We start from the raw sequence: 21,045 nt of genomic DNA on the forward strand, positions 1-21,045 counted from the left end.
ACCCTGACTTGGCCACCTCTACCCTGTACCCATTCCCAGGTAGAAGAAGAAACTGCCAAGCAAAATCAAAAATAGTGTTATTAATTCTGGTGTCTAAAAAAAAAAAAAAAAAAGAAAAAAAATAAAAAAAAAAAAAAAAAAGACCACCCTTCCCACACTTCAGGCTACAGGTCCAGGCCAAAGGGGCCACCCCTGCAGGCAGTGCAGGCCCAGGGGCTGAGTTGATCCTGGCCACCGGCTCAAAGCGGGTCCAGCCCATGGTTCGACTGTTAGGGCCTGGCTGGGAGGCTGACTGCCTCAGTTTGGGGAGCCCAGGCCCTGGACTAGGGATGAAAGAGATCAGGGGTCAAGGTCAGAGGCCTGGGCCACTTAGTTCTGGACTCTGGCTGAGGCAGCCAGAGGTCAGGGTTCAGACGTGGGAGCTAAAGCCACTCAGTTCTGTGGTCCAGCAGAGAAGGCCAGAGGCAGCAGAGGGGATCCAAGTTACTGAAGTCCCGGGATGGGGTTCAGTGGGTGCCATGCCGCTCAGTACTGGTGCTCCAGCAATGGCTGGGCTGCCGGGCTCTCCCGTTCCTCAGCAGGGGCAGGCCAGTCGCCCGCAGCCCCGGTAGGTGTGCCACTTTCAGGGGCACTGATGTCCAAGCAGGGAATGTCCTGGGCTGTTCTAGGGGGCGAGGCCTCGGTGCTGATGTCCGGGCTGAGGCTGAGGCTGAGGCTGAGGCTGAGGTCTAGAGGCGCCTGGGGAAGGGGAGAGAGGTTGGCGGGCAAGCAGACCTGAGCCCCCCGGAACACGACCCTCCCACAGGCCCCTTACCTGAGATTTGGGGGTGCCTCCTTTAGGGCTCCCTGAGGCTGGCTCCCCATCGGATCCTCCCAGCCCCTTCCGGCCCCCCAGGCTCCACTTCCCACTGGGGCCCTCAGAACTGAGGAGACCAGGGCCAGGGGGCCGTGAGGGCCGGGGGCCCTCAGTGGGGGCAGGTGAGGCAGGGGGTGGCCCAGGGATCCGAGGGGGAGGCCACTGTAGCAGAGGAGGGGGCCGCCCGTCACCAGAGCTGCTCAGAGAGGGCCGCGGCCCCCAGCCAGGGCCTGGTGGAAGGGGTTGGTCACCACTGCCTGTGGGAGACAGGTAAGAGCAGAGACCTCAGCTGGGCTGCCCTACTTTCCCACGGGTTCAGCCCAGCCCCGCCTGCTCACCTGCTGTGTTCTCAGGCGTGGGGTGTGCCAAAGGGGCGTTATTGCTGAGGGAGGTCAGGCCACCACCCCCACCACAGTCCGAATCATCCACGTTCCCGCCACTATTGCAGCCGGCGCCACATCCCTTATGAAGCCTGAGGTGGGGAAGTAGAGAAGGTCACAGTGGGGACATGGCTAAGGCCACAGGCCTCAAGAGCACAAGTCCCCAGCCCCAAGACAAATCATCTAACAGCTCTGAGCCTCAGGGTCCTCACCTCTAAGGGGTTTTGCTGCCTACTTTGCAAGGCCTTTTGAGGGAGGCATCGTCAACTGTGTTTACAGGCTAAAGGCCACTGTCAGCTCGGGGGGTGGGATATGGAAGGGTCCCACCTCTGGAAAGGGGTCATCTCTTAGGCTCTAGCACTTCCTCACTCTGGGGCCGAGGAGGGCGCTGCTTCACCTCACTGCACCTCAGCCGCTCTCCAGGCCTCACAGGTGGTGGTGAGGGCTCACCTCTCCCAGCTGCGTAGGAGCCAGCGGGCGATGGCACCCAGGCTGACGGGGCCACCCCACAGTGCCCGCAGCTGGGGGTGGCTGCCGGCCAGCGAGGTGGTGAGCGGCGACACGTAGATGGGGTAGCCCAGCGGCTGGTCGCAGGAGGAATTGATCATGTTGCGAAGCGCCTGCTTGGCGTTCTGGATGCTGCCGCGCTCCGGGTTGCGGTTGCGCAGGAACACCAGCTCCTGCTGCTGCCCGGCCCAGAGGCCACGCACGCACTCACGGTTTACCTGCGGGCGGCCGCACGCGAGGGTCAGCGGGCCGGCCCAAGGAAGAGGGGCTGGGCTGGGCCGGGCAGGGCCATCCCCACCTTGATAACCCGGAAGCTGAGGTGGCGCCGGTTGAGCATGATGATCTTGTACTCGTCAGAGGCGTCGTCCATGACATGCCGCAGCGCCAGCAGGGAGGGTGTGTTGCTGAGGATGGCGCTGCGCCAGGCTGGGTCGCCCTCGTGCGAGATGACCAGCCGTTCCTCGTTGGCCGCGATGGCATCGTACAGGGCTGCTGGCTCCTCATATTCATCTGGGGATGTGAAGTGATCCTGGCAGGAGACAGGAGCACCAGGGTCAGTGGAGCCTTCCCTGGGGAGCGGCTTTGAACCCGTGCTGCCTGGACAACCCCTCCCTGACCTGGTGAAGCTTGAGGGCCATGCGAACCCCAGGCGCCACTACGCGGTGAAGCAGGTCCATGTCAGCAAAGACCCACTCGTCTCGCGGGGAGGTGATGCGAAAGTCCCCCTTGAACAGGGCGTGCAGGCCGTAGAGGAAGGGCTCCAGGCTGAGCGGGGAGGAGGAACAGGGAGATGAGCGAGGGGTGGGGAAGAACCAGGGGTCTAAGGCTTCAGAGCGATCTGAACCAAGTCCCTTCCTCATGGTGGGCCTCAGTTTCCCCATCTTGACCAAGAAGCCATATCTGTTCACGTCCCTCACAGAGCAGCGAAGAGCAGGCTAAGTCATGATTTGCCCACGTGAGAACAGCCACACCAATAGGAAGGACCGATGAGTTTCCGGAGGGGCCGCTGGCCAGAAACACAGAACTCTTCACAAGGGTTGGGAGTGGGACAGCAGCAGGCCCACCCGGACCTCTGGGCACTCACCTGGCAGACATGCTGTGCGAAGCTGTCCCCAGGGCCCGGCGGCCCAGCACACACAGGCCAAAACACAGCGTGACCAGCGGCGAGTTCCAATCCTGGTCCACGGGCTGTGGCACAAGGACCCCGTCCCCAGAGCCCACTCAGACCTGGGACAGGGAACTTAGGGTGGGGGCTGGGGCCCAGGCCAAGGGAGGCTCAGGGTGAGAGGAACCTAAACGCAGAGGGGAGAAGTGGATACACCCAGGTCTCCGGAACCCCAAGTGGGGCAGCCTGTAGGGGGTGACGCCTGACCTGGCTGCGCCGTGAGGCACAGTACTGGATCCACTCGAGGTGCACGGCACAGAAGGAGGGCAGGGAGAGGCCAGAGAGGCGAAGGTCGTAATCCTCATCCACACTCAGCGAGAAGGTGGGGTCCGAGTCGGCATAGCCAGGGGCCCGCACAGGCCGCAGGGCTGCTGCAATGCCCTCGTGGCTCAGCCACGCCTCCAGCTTCGGTGAGCGGCTCACATAGTAGATGATGCTCTGGGAGAGGCGGGGCAGGTGTCAGGGTGGGGCCCGGCCCTACCCGGCCCTGGCCACGGGAGGAGAAAGCATCACGGTAAAGAGGCTTCTCCCCTAGACAAAGCTACTCTGCTTTCTAGGACACCCACCTCCTAAAGCCCACCTCAGCCCCCTGAAGCCACTGGGCAAGCTGGCTCCCCTCCCCTAGGCCAGGGAGGAGGGGCAAAAAGCCAATAGGAAGCACACCCACTTCCAGAGTGACCTGGAGGGTCCTGTGCCACGGCAAGTGCTGGCAGGAGCATCTGCTTGCCTCCTCCCACTCCCCTGGAATATGCCCCATTTGTAAGGGAAACAGGCTCAGACAGATGACAGCCTAGCCTGATGTCACATAGCAGGGCAGGCTGAACTGGAACTTGAACCCTGGACCTTCAACACCATGACACTGTGGGGTTCAGACCTCAGGGCCTGAATGGTCAGGCTGAAGCAGGGGGGCTGCCTGCAGGCCAATGGGGCCTAAGTGCCCCTGGGTAGTGGGTCCCTTTAGGCAGCTAAAGGGTAACAGCCACAGGGCCTTTCCTCAGAAAAAATCCAAAGGCACATCTTGTACCCAAAGTTTGGGGCTCCTAAACCCCTTGTTAAGAGGCCCTGTGGTTTCTAAGTAGGGGTTTGGGCGAACTTTTGGAAGGTAGGTAGCTGGCACAGTTGGGATGGATGGGCATCATGAGGCTGGCAGCTGACAGCCAGTGAGGTTACGAGGATTCCATGTGCCACCCTGAGATGGAGCCGATGGAGCTGGCCCTTGGCCTGGGTAAGTCCAGGGCTGGGGGGTGGTGCAGCTGGCCATGAACAGAAGGTACCCAAGCAGTAGGGGTGTCCAACAGGGTGGCTGTGGTGGGGCATGGGGAGGCCAAGAGCCTGGGCAAAATGACCAGGGTACAAGCTCGAAAGGGCCAAGGGCCACAAACAGCTGGGGGGTGGGGGTGGGGACCTGGAGTCAATGGCTACAGGGGAGGCCTCATCAGTTCCCAGCACAGGGACTTGCCTGGCCAGTCTGGAGTGGGTCTGTCTGGAGCACCCAGCTGCCCCTGGCCACCCCGCCCCTACTTACTACACGAGGGCCTGGTCCCCCTTCCTCTTGGTAAGAGGATGGCCCAGCCCTCCCCAGACTGCCCACCCACCTGCCTATGGCCGAGGCCATGCTGGGGGCTCCAGACTGATCCTCTCCAGACTGATCTTCCTGCCCAGAGAGATCTCCGCAGTCTGGGTACCACCAGAGCCCCCAGGAAGACTCAGAAAAACAAAGCTTTGGAGGCAGAAGGAGCTGGCCTGGCACGTATTAAGTGCTTGGTTAACTTTTGCCACCGCCACTGTGTTCTGGGACACACCCCTCAGATTGCTTCTCAGTAGGAAAATGAAAACACGAGTAGCAGCTCCCTCCTGCAGGCATTCAGGGTCAGGCTGGGCCCAAGGTGCTTCCAGGGAGCGTTTCCCAGACTCCAGCAGCCTCAGCCACGGTGCCTTCCCCTGTGCTGTGAGCACCTAGCTGCAGGTGGAGAACCTGTTTCCTCAGCTGCAAAAGGGGCCAATTCCATTGTCACCATCTCTTCCAAGGGCTGCTAGAAGGATACAACACGATACGGAACGTGTATGGGCTCAGCCCCATGAGTGCCGAGGCTTGGCCACAGGCAGATGCAGGGGCTGGTGTCTCTGTGACCACAGGGCTTGCATCAGTCTCTTGCCCACCATGCAGTGACTCCCACAGGAAGGGAGAAGTGCAGGAGAGACACTGAGGGCAAGCCAAGCCGCACGGGAAGGGCTCTGCCTGCTCTGGCCAACCTTGGAGGCTGGCGAGGACGCATCCTTCCAGCTGGGACACTGCCCCGGGTCTGCTGGCCTCCCTAGTGCACCTGGTACACCTGCCTCACCCACCCGTGGCAGCCCTGTCCTCCTTCCCAACTTCACCCTGCACTCCTCGTCTCTAGCGCAGCCTTCCCCAGGCCCTCCAGGTGCCTCTGCCTGGCTCTGATTCCACCCAGCCTTTGAGGTAGCCTTAGCTGTGGCAAGCTGGCTTCCCCAAGGGACAATAAACCTGGCAGGGCTGGAGCTCTCTCAGCCTGCCAGCCCAGGCCTGGTAGGCACCTGGCGCACGGTGATCAGAAGGCCATGCATGGCTTCACACATGGCTTCAAGTGCAGTAATGAGACGCAGCAGGGCCACCCAGGCAAGGGCACCTCTCCCAAGATAGGTCAGGAAGGTGGACAGGACCATCACTCCTGGGTGACCTGGAGCTGGGAATGTCCCTCTCTGGGCCATGGCCTCTTTCTTGGTGACAGTGGGAGGGGGGCTCACAAACTCTTCCCTACGAGTGGTTGAGACGACAGAAAGAACAACAGAGAAGTTACAGCTTCTCTGATGTGTAGCATGGACAAATGTTCATTGGAAGCAAAAAGACAGCTGGGAGTGCACAGGACTGCTCCACAGAGCGCCTCGGGTGGCAGACTCACCTCGGCCCCAACAGGTCACCCCTTCCAGGCCCCCATGGGGAACTCCAGGGCAGATCCTAAGAAGGCACGTGGGGGCCTGGGCTGTGACCACCAACCCACCCCACTCCCACAGCGCCCTTATTCTGGCTGCTACAAAACCTCATCATTCCTGCCATCTCACAGAACTACAATAACCCCCACTTCTTAAGCAGGTAAACTGAGGCACGGCAAGCAAGGTGACATTCCAGGCTGTCCAGAACCCCCTGCCCAGGGTGCCTTCTGTGCCCCACACTGTGCCTCACCAACCCCCACCACCCCACAACAGGTCTTTTTTATTTTAAATAGAGATGGGGTCTTGTTATGTTGCTTTGAACTCCTGGGCTCAAGTGATCCTCCCTGCTCACCCTCTCGAGTAGCTGGGACTATGGGCACACACCATTGCGCCTGGCTCCTACCAGGTCTTGAGACCCTCAGGCCTGGCCTGGACCCGCAGGCTGAGGCAGGAAAGCCCAGTGGCTCAGTTGGCCGGTCTGAGTTCAAAGCCTGGCTCTGCTACTTTCTCCTGATTCTGAAGCCTCAGGCAAATCACTTCTGTGAGCCAACTTCCCCACCTGTGAGACAGCAAGGCCTCTCTTGGACAGTGTGGTAAACTCTGTCTAGCTCAGGAGAGGTGCCTAGCACAGAGCCCACCCCATGGTAAGCACCAGTGCCTGGCAGCCACTTCTCTGATTATCAGTAAAGTGACCACTGTTGGCTCCATCATAGCTGGGTGCTGCATGGGGTGGGGTGGGGTGGGGGCTGGTGGTTTCAAAGGCTGGCCTTGGCCCCAGAACCAGCAGCCCTGTGAGGGGATCCACGCATGTGCTGCCCACCTGCCCCATACTCACTGCCCAAGGCAAGCCTTCCCCACCCTGGGCACCCTATCCCAGAGCCACGTGGGCCACTGGAGCCTGCCCCAGTGGCAGTAGCACCTTGGAAAACACTTAAACCCTCTGAGGCCTCTGCTTCCCTAGGGCAAAGCAGGCTCCCAACAGTTCAGAAGATAGTACCCTGGATGCTTCTGGTCAGTGACCGTTCACCACTAGGGCCCCTGCGGCCCAGCTGCACACCGGCCCTGCCCAGCATACCTTGACATAGTAGGTGATGAGGATCTTGCGGAGGTCGAAGACCTGCAGCATGGAGGCGGCATTGTTGTCACTAATGCTGTAGCCCTCCAGCACATACTTGCTGGCTGTCACCTCCCAGGCCAGCCAGCGCTGCCCGAAAGCGGCATTGAAGGACAGAACCCGCGGCAGGTGGCCAGGCTCACAGCAGCAGCAGCCCTCGTCCTCCTCCACACCCTCGGTGATAGCCTCCACCTCGCGCTGCTGGCAGTATGTGCCTGCAGGGGATGGGGGCCCAGTCAGGGGTCACTAGGACAATGCCTACCTGCCCTGTCCCCAGTGAGTGCCCAACATGGCATTTGAGGCCTGCTGCTACTCACCCTGACCCTGGGATGCCAGGGGAGTCAACATTACTGAACAAATGGAATAACAAATGAGTACCTTTTGCCTCTCAACTCCCAGCAGCCCTGGGGGGTGGGAGCAGGGGACAGGGGTCTAGCTCTTCGATTACAGAGACAAAGACTGAAACTCAAAGAGGGGAAGTGACTTGCTCAAGGGCACGGTGCTCACGAGCCACTGCACTCTTGAGGCCCCTTCTGCAGCTGGCATCCAACACGTGTCTTCCAGAGAGCAAGGGCTGGCTCACTCGCCGGCGCAGTGCATGGTGCCCAGCTGGGGCCAAGCCTGAGACCACAGCGCAGGCCAGGGGAGCTCCAGGCCCAGGCTTTCACCACAGAGACCTGGAGAGTCACTGCGGACCCGAAGTCAGGGCAGGGATAGGGCTTAGCCCAAACAGACCTGCCATCTCACTGCTCAGACTGGGAAACCCAGGCCCACAGAGGAAGAGCCTTGCCCGAGGCCACCCGGCCAGCCCGGGAGGGGCCGGACTAGAATCCAGCCCCTAAGCACGATCCGACGCTGCGCCCTGCACCAGGCTCAGGCCACACCTGCCCACCCGAGCTTGGCCCTGCAGCTCACCCCGGAACTCAAGGCCACGCAGCTGGAAGGTGACGAAGCCATTGCCAACCTCGATGAGGTGCACCAGGGCGTTGAGGTAGTCAGAGGCCAGGACGAAGCAGTCACCAGGGCCATAGTTGCCCCAGCGGCCCAGCACCAGGTCCCCACACAATGTGTGCTGCAGCGAACGCGTCAAATGCTCATAGAAGATGGAGTTGAGATTATTGTCATCAGCGCCTGGGACCCAGAACAGACAAACGGACACAGTGATAACTGAGCAAGGCTCCCTCCCTGGGGATGCCCTGCCCTAAAGCCCCCTGGATGGTTGGGTACACACCCGGGTTCCGGTCCAGCTGTGTGACCAGGCGAGTGTTGGAATGATCCACACGCTTAGTGCTGTTCAGAGAGAGAACAACGCAGGAGGCCGGGGGTGAAGCTGGCGATTCAGATGACAACTTGCACCTGCCCATCAGTGTGTCCTCTCTGCCCCTGCTCCACCCTGTGCCACGAGGCAGACACTGTCCATGACAGCCCCATCAAACAGATGAGGAGGCTGGGGCTCAGGGACATGAAGGGGACTCACCCAGGACCACAAAGCCAGGAATCGGGGAAGCCAGACCTCACCCCAAGGCCTGACTGCCCCCAGGCTATGAGTCTGAGACCTTGGCCTGGCACAGGCTCTGCCCTCATTGGATCCACTACCTCAAGTGTCCCTCTGTTTCCCAGCGCTCACACACTTGCTGTGGCTTTCTGGGCACTGTCCAGCCTATGCTCCAAACCCCTCCCTTCCGTCCCTGCTGGGCACTGCTCGTCTCCCACTGAGACTCACTTGTAGTCGCGCTCCCAGAACTTGAGAGGCCTCGCGTAGGACATGATGAAGACGGCGCTGCCAAGCAGGGGGTTGAGTGGCGTGGAGAAGAGCCCCGAGAGCAGGGCCTGCACGAACAGCATGGCCGAGTCTGGGCCAGAGTCAAGGAGGCAGCATGCTCAAGGGACCTCCCAGCCTCCCTCACTACCCGTGCTGCCCCAGGCCGCAGCCCTCCCTGCACACCCCCACCCGGACAAAGGCAGCAGGCTGGATACGTGGCACAGCAAAGGGCTGGGCAAAGGCATGGAAAGCTGAGCCCCAGGTGATCTGCCAGGGCGCGATGTAGGTCAGCACGAAACGCAGCTTGTACAGCAGGTCCCACAGCTGGCAGGGTCGGCAAGGGGAGGAGATAAAAGGCACACAAGGTCACTCACGGAAGCCCCAGAGGCCAGGCCTCATTCAGAGCCTTGGACCACTCCCCTGGCTACCCATGTGAGGCCAAGCTAAGATCACTACCAGCCCTAGCCCCTTCCCTCTGGACTTGGCTCAAGGCACCTGATACCATTAGTAACCCCTGACTGAACTCTAAGGGGACATTAGCCACTTAATTCCCACAACAATCCTGGGGTCTTTCTACTGCTATTGCCGCCCCATTTCACAGATTGGAAAGTTGAGGTTTGGAGAAGATGGAGAAGATAAATGATTTGCTTGGGTCATGTCACTAGGTCACTGATGAGGCTGGACCTAGATTATGGCACTGAAAGTCAAGAAACAGTCATAGACCCTGCCCTTAGAGGGGGACACAGTCTAGTTGTCCACCATCCTAGGCCAGGCAAGAAAGTAAGAACAGAATGCCCACAAGACAGGAAAAGTCTCAGGCCTGCTTGGGGTCCCAGACACCACTGTGAGTCTCCAGTACAGTGCAGGGGAATGGTCCTTTGTTCAAAGAGACCCCTCCAAGCCCTGGCAATGCCACAGCCTGGCAGAGCATCTGTGTATACCGAGGCCCTAGGGGCTTCTGAAACTCAGCTCTGACCTGGTCTCCAGGGCCATGGCTGGCAGTGGGCAGAGCTCTGAAGTTGGCATCCAGGGGACGAGGCCAGGTCCTGACTATCCTAACCACTTTTGAGTAGGGCAGTCATGGGGTCAAATCCTGGCTGACCTCCAGTCCTCTGGAAGACCTAAGGCAAGTCACTCGGCCTCCTCTATGAAAAGAAGTACAAGTAACCCTCCTCGAGAGGCTGCTGCAGAGGCCCACAGTGGGGCTCGTACACAGTGGTGGGCCACAGGCCCCTGGGAAGGTCTCCTCCCACCCAGGGAGAGGCACTCTGCTCTGCTCCCATTCAGGAGCCTAAAGTCTGGGCCACAGCCACCAGCTCACCTTGCTGCAGAGCAGGGACATGAGGAAGTAGTCGAGTAGAAAGCCTTGGGAGAGGCGTGGGTAGTCGAAATGGAAGAGCAGGACTGTGAAGGCCAAAGTCAGGTACTGCTGGGGTGGGCAGCAGAAGGCCGAGCGCAGCAGCTTCAGCCCAGCCACGGTCATCAGCAGCGCCCGGCAGCTGGGGGTGAGGGGCAGGCATCAGGTGCTCGGCAGGGGCCCGGGGCAGTGTGGGCAGGGGCCCTATCCCTTGTCTACTCTGGCCTGAGAGCAGCCCCAGGCCTAGGCTCTGCTGGGCTGGCCCCTGCTCTTTGGGACCAGTGACTCTTAGTCTCTGCTCCTCTTAAGGGGGTGAGGGAGTTGCATTTGCCTTCAAAGAGGCAACCATTTCAACGGAAAGTATCAGGAGCTGGGGTCCCACCTCAGCTTGCTGAGCGACCCTATGCGAGAATCATTCCTTCTCTTGGCCTCGGTTTCCCCATGTATCAAATGGGAATGCAGATGATGGGCCAGTAGGAGGGGTGGGGTGGTCCTCACTAGAGGCAGAACTTGTCTGGGTGGCTGACAACAGTGTGGGCGTCCACTGTGAGAGCGTTGAGCACCACAGCAGGGTAGATGAGGTACTTCTCGACACACTGCAGACCGGCGTACAGCTTCTCAAACCACATCACCTGGGCGGCACCTGCAATGAGAAGGTTGCCACCTGTTGGCCAGCACCTGGCCTGCACACTCGCCCCTTCCCCAGGACCCCAAAGACTAGCCACTGCAGGGCCAGGATAGTGCACGCTCACAGAGAACCTGGGAGGACAGGTGACCATGGGCTTTGTTGTCCCAGGTCCTTGGAGACACGGGGGAGGGGCTAATCTCTGGCAGCTCAAGTGAGTGCCATCAGCACCAGCAGGGCAAGGGTCCCATGAGCCACTTAGCACGCCCGAGGCTTGCGTTAGGGTGAGTGCTTTGCCTTGTTTTGCTGTCTGTGAAAACAAAGCTGACGAGGAAATCTCAAAAGCCCACCAGAGGCAGGCAAGGGCCACTTCAGGCAGGCTAGGGGAGGCCCAAGAGCATGGTCCTTCTGAAGGGGTGCTCCTTGCGCCTCAGGCTAATTGCAGTCACAGGGAGATGCTGGCCTGAGTTGCAAATTCTTCCATTGTTTAGAAAAAATAAAGAATGTGGCCCTTCATATCATAAATCAAGATGTTTAAACACAGGTTCAGAGAATTTTAAAAACTATTAGCCCAGTGAAAACGTGCACCAGGCAGCTCCAGTCTACAGGTGACCAGTCTGTAATTCTGGACAAAAGACCCCTTCGGGGCCCTGGGACTCTTTCGTCTCCTCAGAGACAGCTAGGAGGGCAGAAGGGCAGCGCTGGCAGGGAGGGAGTATGGCAGGGGGTGAGCCGGGAGAAGAGTGGCGGAGAGCACAGCTGCTGACATGGGCACACAGAAGGCAGGGCCAGGGCCAGCACACAGAGGGCAGCGTGGGCAGAGGCTGCCCCCTGCTGGCGCTCCTGAGCCAAGAGGACCACGGCTCTCATTAGGTGGCCCAGCTACAGCTGAAACCGCCACCCAGGCCAGGCAATGGGGCAGGAGGACATAAGGCTGCCAAGAGGGGTGGGCACTCACCTCGCACTTCGTACTGGCTGTACTCCAGCGGCTTCAGCACGGGCTGTGACAGGCAGAACCAGGGCAGTTGTTTGCGGAGTTGTGGCAGCAGGTAATGTGTGAAGAAGCCCACAGCCCCAGCCAGCGCGTACAACACGAAACCCAGCACTGACTGCAAGAGGGAGAGGCCGGAGGTCAGCCGAGGGGAGCAGGCCAAGAGGCCACAGGAGGCTGGTGACACAAGGGGGGCGGGGGCTGTCCAGGGCCTCAGGTTGAGCAGGTTCTTGCCAAGACTAGGGAGGAGTGGGTGGCTGTGTGCACAAACCTTCAGTGCGATGAAGACGGTGCTTGCGCTGATAGCAAAGGTGAGCACAGCAATCACCACGCACATCACCAGATCGGAGTGCAAGACTTCACGCTGCAGGACCGGGACAAACCAGCCTGGCTGCCCAGTGCCCCAGGCAGCCACACCCCTCCCAGGCCCCCCGACACCTGCCACCGCCTCATGGCCAGAACCCCACTGTCCCGCCCCTCACCACCGACTGGCGCATCTTCTCTGGCAGGGGGTCTGGGGGCTCAGCCCGGGCTGTCTCCAAGCTCCGCTCTTCTAGTTCAGGGAAGAGCTTGCTCCGGATCAGAGACCTGGGGTGGGGGCAGTGAGGAAGGGTCTAGAGCTGGGGGCTGATGAGGCCACCCCTCCCTCCCACAGGCCCCAGGGTCTAGAGGAAACTGGGGTCATTGGGTCACAGGCACATGCACAGACCCACTGACCCCCAAACCCCTGCCATGCAGATACACAAACACACGCACACGGAGCACACACACTAGTGTGCATGGACAGGCACATGCAGGCACCCACCAGAGCACAGTGGGGTCACTGCTCTGCCGGCTCAGGTGGTAGGACAGTGCCACCAGGAGGCCACAGAAGACTGAGAAGAGGACAGGGACGTGCTGCTCTGGCCAAGGAGTCTGGGAAGAGAACCATGCCGGTCAGGGGAGGTGAGGGTAAGCATGGGGGCTAGGGGTGCCCCCCCATATGAGAAGCCCCTGCTGAGCCCAATTCATAGCCCTGTCCCAACAACCCCGATGGGCCTCAGCATGCCCCCCCACCCCATAGGCCACTCCTACCTTGATGGCCCCAAGGCAGAAGCCGTAGAGCAGGGCAGCAGCCAGCAGGCTGCGGCAGAGGCTGAAGACCGCAGTGAGTGGGCTGGTGGCAGCTATGTGGTAGGGAAGAGAAGGCACAGCCCAGCTCTCACCGCCTGGCACCCCACCTCAGCCCCTGCCCTGCACCCCTCAACTCCCAGAGGCTGGCCTCCCTGGACATCACCCCAGGCCCACTGTTCTCTGCTCCCTCCGACCCTGAGAGGCCTTCAAAGCTTCTAGCATTCTTGGGTTTAAACCACTAGCCAGGTCAGGGGCAGGGCGGGGCACGGAAGGGACAGGGCCCTTGAGTCTGTGGTACAGATGCAAAGCGGGCTCAGCAAGGGCTGGGGCCGCGGACCTGAACTGAGGGCCCCCTGGGCCTCCACACCAGCCCCACCCAAGACTCCTGTGGCCATCATACCTGTGCCCCCAAAGCCATGCATGTCTATCTGCTCCAGCAGGTACATGAGACAGGTGTTGACCTGGGGCAGGAGGCCCAGGAGGAAGACGAACGGGAAGCACAAGGTGAACACTGGCAGCGGGGAAACGAAGGCCCCAGTCAGCCTGTTGGCCTTCCCTCGGCCCACCCTTGGGGGCTCACCTCCCAAGCCGCCTCTCTTCCCACGCCTTGCCACAGCCTCACCAGTGGCCACGTCTCGGGCACAGAAGAAGAAGGAGGCGGAGAAGAGTGTGAGGCCATAGAGGGAGACAGGCGGGAAGGGCTGAGCTGAGCCCAGGGCGTCCAGCAGCCAGATGAGCAGACAGCAGATGCAGAAGTAGACAGGCCGGCTGTACGCGATCACCCAGTTGTGGCCCTGGGGAGGCAGCTTGTGAGGAGTCAGCCTCCCCCGCTGACACCCCTTAAGCACAAGCCACATGCACAGGCCTGGCCCTGGGTCCAAGCTGGAGACCCTGGCTGAGTGGGTGTGGTGGGGAACCCTGACCCACCCTCCTCCCCACCTGGTCTCAGCCCCTCGCAGGGGCTCCTGGCGACAGCCACAGCTCCGTGGGTACTCACGTGCATGGGAGATGCCGCATCAGGCTGCACACTCTGGAAGAGACAGGGCTACATTAGCAATGGGAGCTGGTGCCCAGGGGAGGGTCAAAGGCCCCAGGACTTGTTCAGCTCCATCACTGGGCAATTATGAGTGACTGGAGCAGGACCCTGAACTGTCCTGAGCCTGTTTTCTCGCTTGTAAAATGGGTAGCTGGCTACAGGGGACCTTAAGCATTCCACCTGCTCTCTGAAAACCACAGTAGTAGGACGGGAGACATCTGGGAAAAGTTGGATGGGGGACGGAAACACAGGGATGGGCCTGACCTTCAGCAGAGAATACTGGCAGGAGGCGATGACCAGGCAGAACTGGAAGACCCAGATGTCGGTGAAGAAGCCCTTGAGCAGCAACAGGTAGCCCAGGAAGGCAACAAGGCTGCTCAGCCCGACGCCGAAGACATTCTCTACCACTCCCCTCGTCCTGCGGAGACAGCTGAGTCATGGCGCATCCCCATCCCACCTTCTAGTGGGGGAGTGGGGGACACAGGATCTGGCCCTAAAGCCCGCCTCTAGGGCTCTGCCCAGGCCTAACCCTCGTCCTCTGAAGATCCAAACCTATGACCTCAAAGGGATGAGGGTGCACCCGCCCCAGGAGACCATTCCATTGTCACCCTCCTTCCCAATCTTTGCCCCTCTGGACACTGAGGACTCAAGGTGCCACTGCTCTTAGAACCTGCCCATCTCCAGCTCAGACTGACAGGTAACTATGCACGTTGCGACGCCATGCACGTTACACTGGGCATGCCACGTTATACCACAGGCACCGCGCCAGGAGAAATCCCAACGGACGGGAAGCCAGGCCGCGGTCCAAGTCCCCTACAACACACAACGAAATCATCTGCCTTCTCTACCTGAATTTATGGGCCTCAGTTTCCCCTCTGAGAAGTGGGAAAGGTAAGACAAATGGTTTGTGAGCCTTTTTAGGTTACAGCACTTAATTTGTAAATCAAATCTAACACAGAAGCACATAAAAATAACAAAGCAAACAGGAAAAGTTCTTTTGAGCAACGTTTTGGGAGAGATGGGGTTACCACTATACCCATGTGGCCACCCTCTGCACCCCAGATGAACCTAAAGAAACACCACGGCAGACTCCAGCTGTCAAGACACCCTCAGCTTCCCCCCTCAGCTCCTCTGCTGCCAGGACCACCTCCACAGGTTCAGAGAGTCTGGAAGGCCAAGGTCCAGGGACTTTCCTGGGACTGGGGGCCATGGCAGGTGGGCACTCACCGGTCCAGCAGGGCCAGCAAGGCGAGCCGCTCATAGCGCACAGAGGTCCAGCGGCCAGGGAGAAGCCAATACTTGTAGCTATGCTGGGCACGGGGCGGTGCCTCCTCCATCAGCGTCTGCTCCTGGGATTCGTGCAGGGAGTCCTGGTCCAGCAGGTCAAACTGCAGTCCCCATAGCCGCGGCCATCAGCCCCACCGCCTCCCACATGTTCTATCGCCACCCCCCGCCAGCACGCCGGCCTGGTTGACAATTTCATTCAGCACAGAAAGGCCCTGCCACCTAGCAGCCCCCGCCCTAACCCTATATCACAAGGGGCTGCTCCTTCTCCATGTTCCCGAGACATAGCTCGATGGCTGCTAGGGGCTGCTGGGAGCTACGGTCACTCATTCTCACATCTGTCTTTGCTACAGAATCTCCTGCCTCTTCCAAGGGACCAGGTGCAAATGCTACCCTCCTCCCACACAGCCATCACTGTCACTCTGACCACCCCACCCTAGAGTGCACAGAGCACCCGGCCCTAAGGACCTGGGTACTAATGCCAGCACCGTGAGGCCTTGGGCGAACTACTTAACCTCACTGGGCTTCGTGTGTCCTTTACTCAACAAACACTTATGGGGCACAGCCATGGACCTCGCCCTGTGCTGGGCTGTAAAAGTACAACAGGGAGCCAAAGATGCACAGCTCTGGAGATGCCGTTAGCTGTAGAGCAACGACCCTGCCTACCCTACATGACGGTTACAAAGAACAAATCAATCAGTAAGGGGCATGTGGGGACTCCTGGGGGCTGCTCACAGTCTATGTGTGGCCTCAGATGTCAGATGCGTGCGTATCTTTACATAACTATTCTTTAAACTCTGTGATGGGGTTTTTAAGTATTCTTAATACTTCTCATATTAATAAATTGATCGAGTAAATTATCATCTAAATTGGAATGTTCTTAGGAGCGAAATGAGACATGTTAATGACTACCCATCGTCCCTATCAAGCATAAGCCCCGCCAGAATTAGGAAGATGCTCCAGACACACTTGTAAGATAAGCAAATACACAACTTCTTAGCCATTCAGATCCAGGGCCTCTGCTGGCCATCAGAGATCAGGATACACACAACTCAGCATGGCCTGTCCATCCCAGGGTGCCTGGGCGGGCTCTCTATACAGGCCAGGAGCAGTGATCTGCCTGTCCCACTCCCCCTCCAGGACAGCCCTCCCCCAGCTGCTCCTCACCTCTGGGATCTCCAGGGGCACTCGGCGCACCTGCATGCCCTGCAGAACCACAGGCCGTGGCTGCAGCAGGTTCAGGCCGCCTGTTGCCTCAGGGACATCAGCCGAGTGGAAGCTGGAGGAATGTGAGTGGCGGTCCCTAAAGAAATGGCAGCCATAAGGGTCAGGGCTGTGGGTGTGCCCTGGGACTGGGTGGGGCTGAGGCCCAGGCCGGAAGGTGGGGCTACCTGTGCCAAGACTGGGGCCCCAAGGAGCAAGAGCGGCACTGGGCTCAGGAGGTAAACGGCAGAAGTGCCTCCCTCCCAGCCCTGGCCCGCAGGTTGTTGAGACTGCACACCCTGACCTTCCTCCCACCAGCCCTGGGCTTCCTGGAACCCTCCTGCTTGGAGTGTCACAAAACCAGGGACCCCTACACATCTGTCCTTTGCTGCTGCCCATCCTCCCTCTAGCCCTGATCTGAGCTGTCCCTGCCCGAGTCTGGCAGAAAGAGACAAGCCCAGGCTCAGAGTGCTACCCAGAAATGCAGTCCCCCAGGCCACCACCTGGGAGAGGCTGCGCTTAGGGACTCACCAGGCTCCGTTGGCTGCCTGCTCCCCCTGCTGCCCTACGGGATTTTCGTAGCCACCTCCAGCCACACCAAAGGTATAGGAACGCCGCACACCTGGGACAGGGTATGGCACATGAGGAAGCACAGCAGGGACAGAAGCACCGAGGCCCGACTCACATGGGCACCAGGGCCATCGAATGAAGAGGAGCCCTGTGCTGTGTCCCCCAGGACGCCAGCCCAGCCTTGGGACCGGGAGCTGCATGGGAAAGGGCCTGTTGGCCAAGTGCCCAGGTCCTGCAGTCAGCCCACCTGGGGCTGCGCCTCCATCCCCCACTGCCCAGCCCATGACTTCAGACTGTGCCTGTTTCCTCAACAGCAAAGGGAGACGACAAGGACACCCACTCAAAGACACTGAAAAGCAGACGTTAAGCAACGTGCCACAGGGCAGAGGGAGCAGTGAGCACCATCGCTGGCGGGGTGCAGACCATCAGTGGGAGTGGAGGAGGTACTGGGCCGCCGGGCTTAAGGAAGGACTCACCACTCTCGTCATAGAAGTAGTGCACGGCACCCTCGGAGGTATCGTCAAAAGTGCAGGCCTCGTGCACGTTGGCACCGGCCCGGGTGAGCAGCAGTGAAGAGGCGAAGTGCAGGGCAGAGGGCAGCGTCAGCGCCCGGGAGTGGGAGGCAGCCCGGCCCCGCTGAGCCTCCTGCAGGCTGCTGGAGAGGGGTGAGCCCCAGGTCAGCACCACTGAGAGCCACCGGCCCCATGCCCCTGGGCCTCCAAGCAGGGTGCTGACCTGGGCGGTGAGCCCATGACGGAGGCTGGAGGCGTGGGGTTGCTGCCCGCATTGTGGCGCCTCCGGATGGCCTGGGTCCGCCTCACACTGCTCGAGCGGTCTCGCCTGCTGCTCTCCTCAGTCGCTGCCCAGAGAGAGGCCCCAAGCATAAGGGACGGAGGCCTGGATAGGACCAGGTAAGTAGGGGCAGAAGCAGTGTTCCAGCAGGTAACTAAAGGTCACACCTTGCCCAACCTTGTCCAGGCACTGCGGCCCAGCCAAGTCACCTAGTCCTTCATGCTTTGGTTTCCTCATTTGGAAATAAAAATGACACTGATCTGCCTGCCCCACTGCTGGTGGGAGAATGAACACGGATGATGAGAGACCTCAGGGAACAGATGCTCAGGTGCTAACCGCAGGCCCCGGAGCCAGGTGGCTGAGCGCTGCTTGTCTGAGAGGTTTGGAAGACAACATCACCCAATCACCACGTCCACACCCACCTTGCGCCTGAGACGGAGGCTGAGCTGACTCCAACCAGGTCCACTCCAGCCTGCCCTTTGCCCAAACCCAACCCCCAGCTCACCTCCCCCAACTACCCCCTGCCCCTGAAGCCAGCACTCACCTCCCCCAACAGCACCTTCCTCCTGCAGCTCCCCCCGCCAGCCAGGCTGGTTGGCAGCAGGTCCCCTACGGGCCTCAGCAGGCAGCACTGCAGCCTCACCGGCAGCCAGCTCCACCCCCACCTGGGCCTCCAGCTCAGCCTTGGAGCCAGCCAGGGGGGCCCTCAGGACATCACCTCCTGCCCCATCCATGCTCAGCACACGGGCATGTGTTTTGGCGCTGGCAGTACTGGGCGTCCGCTGGGTCCCATAGGGCCGCTTGGGGGGCACAGCAGTCCCCTCCTCAGCCCCATGGGGGGCCCGCCGCTTCCGGGGTCCCCCTGCTGCACCCCGGGAACTCTCAGGGGAGTAGCAGGAAGTAGAAGAGGAGCTGTCAGTACTGTAGCGGCGCTGAGACCGGAGACTGGAGGCCGGGCTCAATTCACTGCCCTCGCTGGTGTCTTCATCCTCAAAGAAGCCCCCGCCCTCAAGCAGGGGCCGTCGAGGGGCACGGCCAGGTGGAGAGTGTCTTCGCATGGGTGGCCGCCGTTTGCTAGGCCGCAACAGGGCCAAGTCTTTGGGCCGCACAACCAGGAGCGGCTCAGTTGGGCCCGGTGGCGTCCCTGCTCCGATGACCGTATCAAAGGAACGCAGCGTGTCGTCTGAGGGGACCCCAGCATCTGGTGAGGCAGGCAGCTCAGCCTCAGAAGGTGGGTCTGTGTCGCTGCCCTCAGGGGCTTGCCCCCCAGGGGGGCTGTCCAGGTGGGTTGAGTTAGTTTTCTCACTCTTAAAGCTACTCAGCGTCTCCCTGTCAGTGCCGCTGAAGCAGGAATCCGAGGAGCCAGCTTTCTGGGGGGTGGGCTCACCTGAGCCCCGCCGGTCTAGGGGCTGGTAGCCACCGGCTCCCCGGCGTTGCTCCCGTCGACTGCTGGTCCTCACAAGGGCCCGGTCAGGACGGGTCAGGGTCAGGAAGCTCTTGCTCAGCTCTTGGCTGAGACTCCCCTTCAGTAAAGGGCTCATGGGCGTGTCAGCCACGCTGCTCCCGCTCCAGGGAGCTCCACTGCCAGCCAGGGGAGAACGCTCGGAAGAGTCTGTGCTGGGGAGCGAGGGGTCTGGGGCCGCCCCGGGGGGCGTCTGGGGAAGATCTCCAACTGTCAGAAAAAACCAACAGAGAATGAGAGGACTTTCTACAAAAGAAACTGCTGGATGCTCACAGGGTCTTATGACAGGATCGGACGCTGAGGGAGGCCTATCCAAGAATACAAAGGAAGACCCAGGATGGAGCAAAAGTTGGGGTGTTAAAGACAAAATTGCTAGTGTTCTCCCCACACCCCTGCCACACCGTGCCCACTCACTCAGTTTCTCCTGTGAGCTGAGCTTCAGCATCTCTCGATCGGCTGAAGTCACGATCACATTGTTGCTGCCCTGCTCCCGCACCAGCTCCTTGATGTCTGCGAAAGTAGCCCGAGAGGCGTCAGTAGGACCCCAGCGCGGCTGCGTGCCAGCCCCTGTTCCACACCACTATGCTCAACCCTGCACAGCAGCCACCTACCTCTGAGGGGCCCAGAGTCCTCCATCCGGGGCAGCAACTCCTGAGCAGAGAGAGCCATGAAGGAGCAAATAGGGCAAGGAGCAGGTTAAGGATGCCCACCAAGGGAACAAGCTCGCAGAAGAGCAGGAGAAGCTGAGGGACAGGCCCACTCACCGAGACCTGGTTGAAGCCGAACACGGAATGCTGGGAACTGCAGCGCACTGGGGGCGTGGAACTCACTTTCCGAAACACTGTCATCTCTACTCCGGGGTCCCTGGTGGTGGAAAAAGCAGCAGCTTTGAACTAATCTCTCCTCTTTATATACTGCTTGCCCCCATCCTCATCACTCCTTCCTCCTCAAAGGTCCCCCTACAATTCCAGGGCTGACACCAGACAAGTGCTCACAATCACTCAGAAAGCCAATGTTCCCGGAGTTCCTACTCCACCCTGCAAGGCTCAGGCCCAGGCACCAAGAACCCTTCATCCCCAACACAGCCCCTGCCCCACCCACCTGGACGGATTGTTGTCCCCCTGGGCAGGCTCTTCCTCCAGCTCCCCCATGGCAGAGTTGCGCTTTTCCACAATCTCCCCCTGGTCGAACATGGCATGCAGCCGATAGTTCACTGTCTTGATGGTAGCAAAGATGACAGCCACCACAAGGCAGTACACGCCAGCCACCATCAAGCTGGGAGGCAGGACCTGGAAGTGGAAGCAAGTCAGGTTCCTTCTCGAAAAGCCCTGCCCTATAGGGGACACCTGCCACCAATGTCATGGCTAGAATTCACAAATTTACAAGATTTCGTCACCCTTCCACACAACCAGTACAAGGACCCTGTCAGGTAGCTTTGTCTTCCATTTAACTACACAAGGAGATTAGATGAGGACCTCAAGGTCACTCGACCCAAAAAAAGGAAGATTTTAGCCCCTCTTCCACACAGACCCAAACTCCACACCCCAGCGCCCAAGGCACGGCCCAGAATCTCTGCCAGGCTGCCTGCCCTCCATGACATCCTGCCCTCCGTTTCCCGGCAGAAGTTACAGGTGGCGGCGTCTCACCATGTACAGCAAGAAGGGAAAGGTGAGCAGGAAGATCCAGACATAGAGGTGGAAGCAGTTGGAGAAAGTGCTCTGGTGCGGGTCGAAGAACCAACCGCCGGTGAGCGAGGCCCACACCCCCTGGCGCAGGATCTGCAACACCTGCGACCCCATGGCCCCGCCGCTGCTGCGCGCGCCCCCCTCCCGGGACCCTCATGGGGGCGGCCCTCGGCCCATGCCCCGCCTGGCGC

At 60.1% G+C, this 21,045-nt stretch overlaps 1 protein-coding gene across 6 annotated transcripts; it reads right to left on the minus strand.

The window, feature by feature from the left end:
• Positions 1-60: 60 nt before the first annotated feature.
• Positions 61-21,045, minus strand: PCNXL3 (pecanex-like 3 (Drosophila)). 6 transcript variants are annotated; one of them, XM_012665517.1, is made up of 36 exons: positions 20,816-21,045; positions 20,271-20,458; positions 19,934-20,033; positions 19,781-19,820; positions 19,584-19,679; positions 19,095-19,379; positions 18,252-18,908; positions 17,651-17,774; positions 17,392-17,570; positions 16,877-16,967; positions 16,310-16,445; positions 15,086-15,246; positions 14,123-14,276; positions 13,820-13,852; positions 13,445-13,616; positions 13,223-13,333; positions 12,784-12,875; positions 12,515-12,624; positions 12,192-12,297; positions 11,981-12,073; positions 11,677-11,827; positions 10,592-10,736; positions 10,058-10,235; positions 8,952-9,060; positions 8,698-8,827; positions 8,206-8,264; positions 7,890-8,105; positions 6,936-7,189; positions 3,116-3,346; positions 2,828-2,931; positions 2,361-2,508; positions 2,042-2,272; positions 1,687-1,961; positions 1,195-1,328; positions 815-1,113; positions 151-738 (listed from the first exon to the last, which is right to left on the minus strand). In XM_012665517.1, exons 1-36 carry the CDS (start codon positions 20,966-20,968, stop codon positions 526-528), a joined length of 5,958 nt encoding a protein of 1,985 aa, XP_012520971.1. In that variant the 5' UTR covers positions 20,969-21,045; the 3' UTR covers positions 151-525. The 6 variants fall into 6 exon arrangements, with proteins under 6 accessions (XP_012520969.1, XP_012520971.1, XP_012520970.1 ...); XM_012665516.1 differs by having other exon boundaries at positions 19,014-19,379; XM_012665515.1 differs by having other exon boundaries at positions 61-738; positions 15,086-15,207; positions 18,252-19,379.

The sequence above is a fragment of the Propithecus coquereli genome, unplaced genomic scaffold (assembly GCF_000956105.1).
Source record: "Propithecus coquereli isolate 6110/MARCELLA unplaced genomic scaffold, Pcoq_1.0 Scaffold120, whole genome shotgun sequence".
In the NCBI taxonomy this organism is placed as follows: domain Eukaryota; kingdom Metazoa; phylum Chordata; class Mammalia; order Primates; family Indriidae; genus Propithecus; species Propithecus coquereli.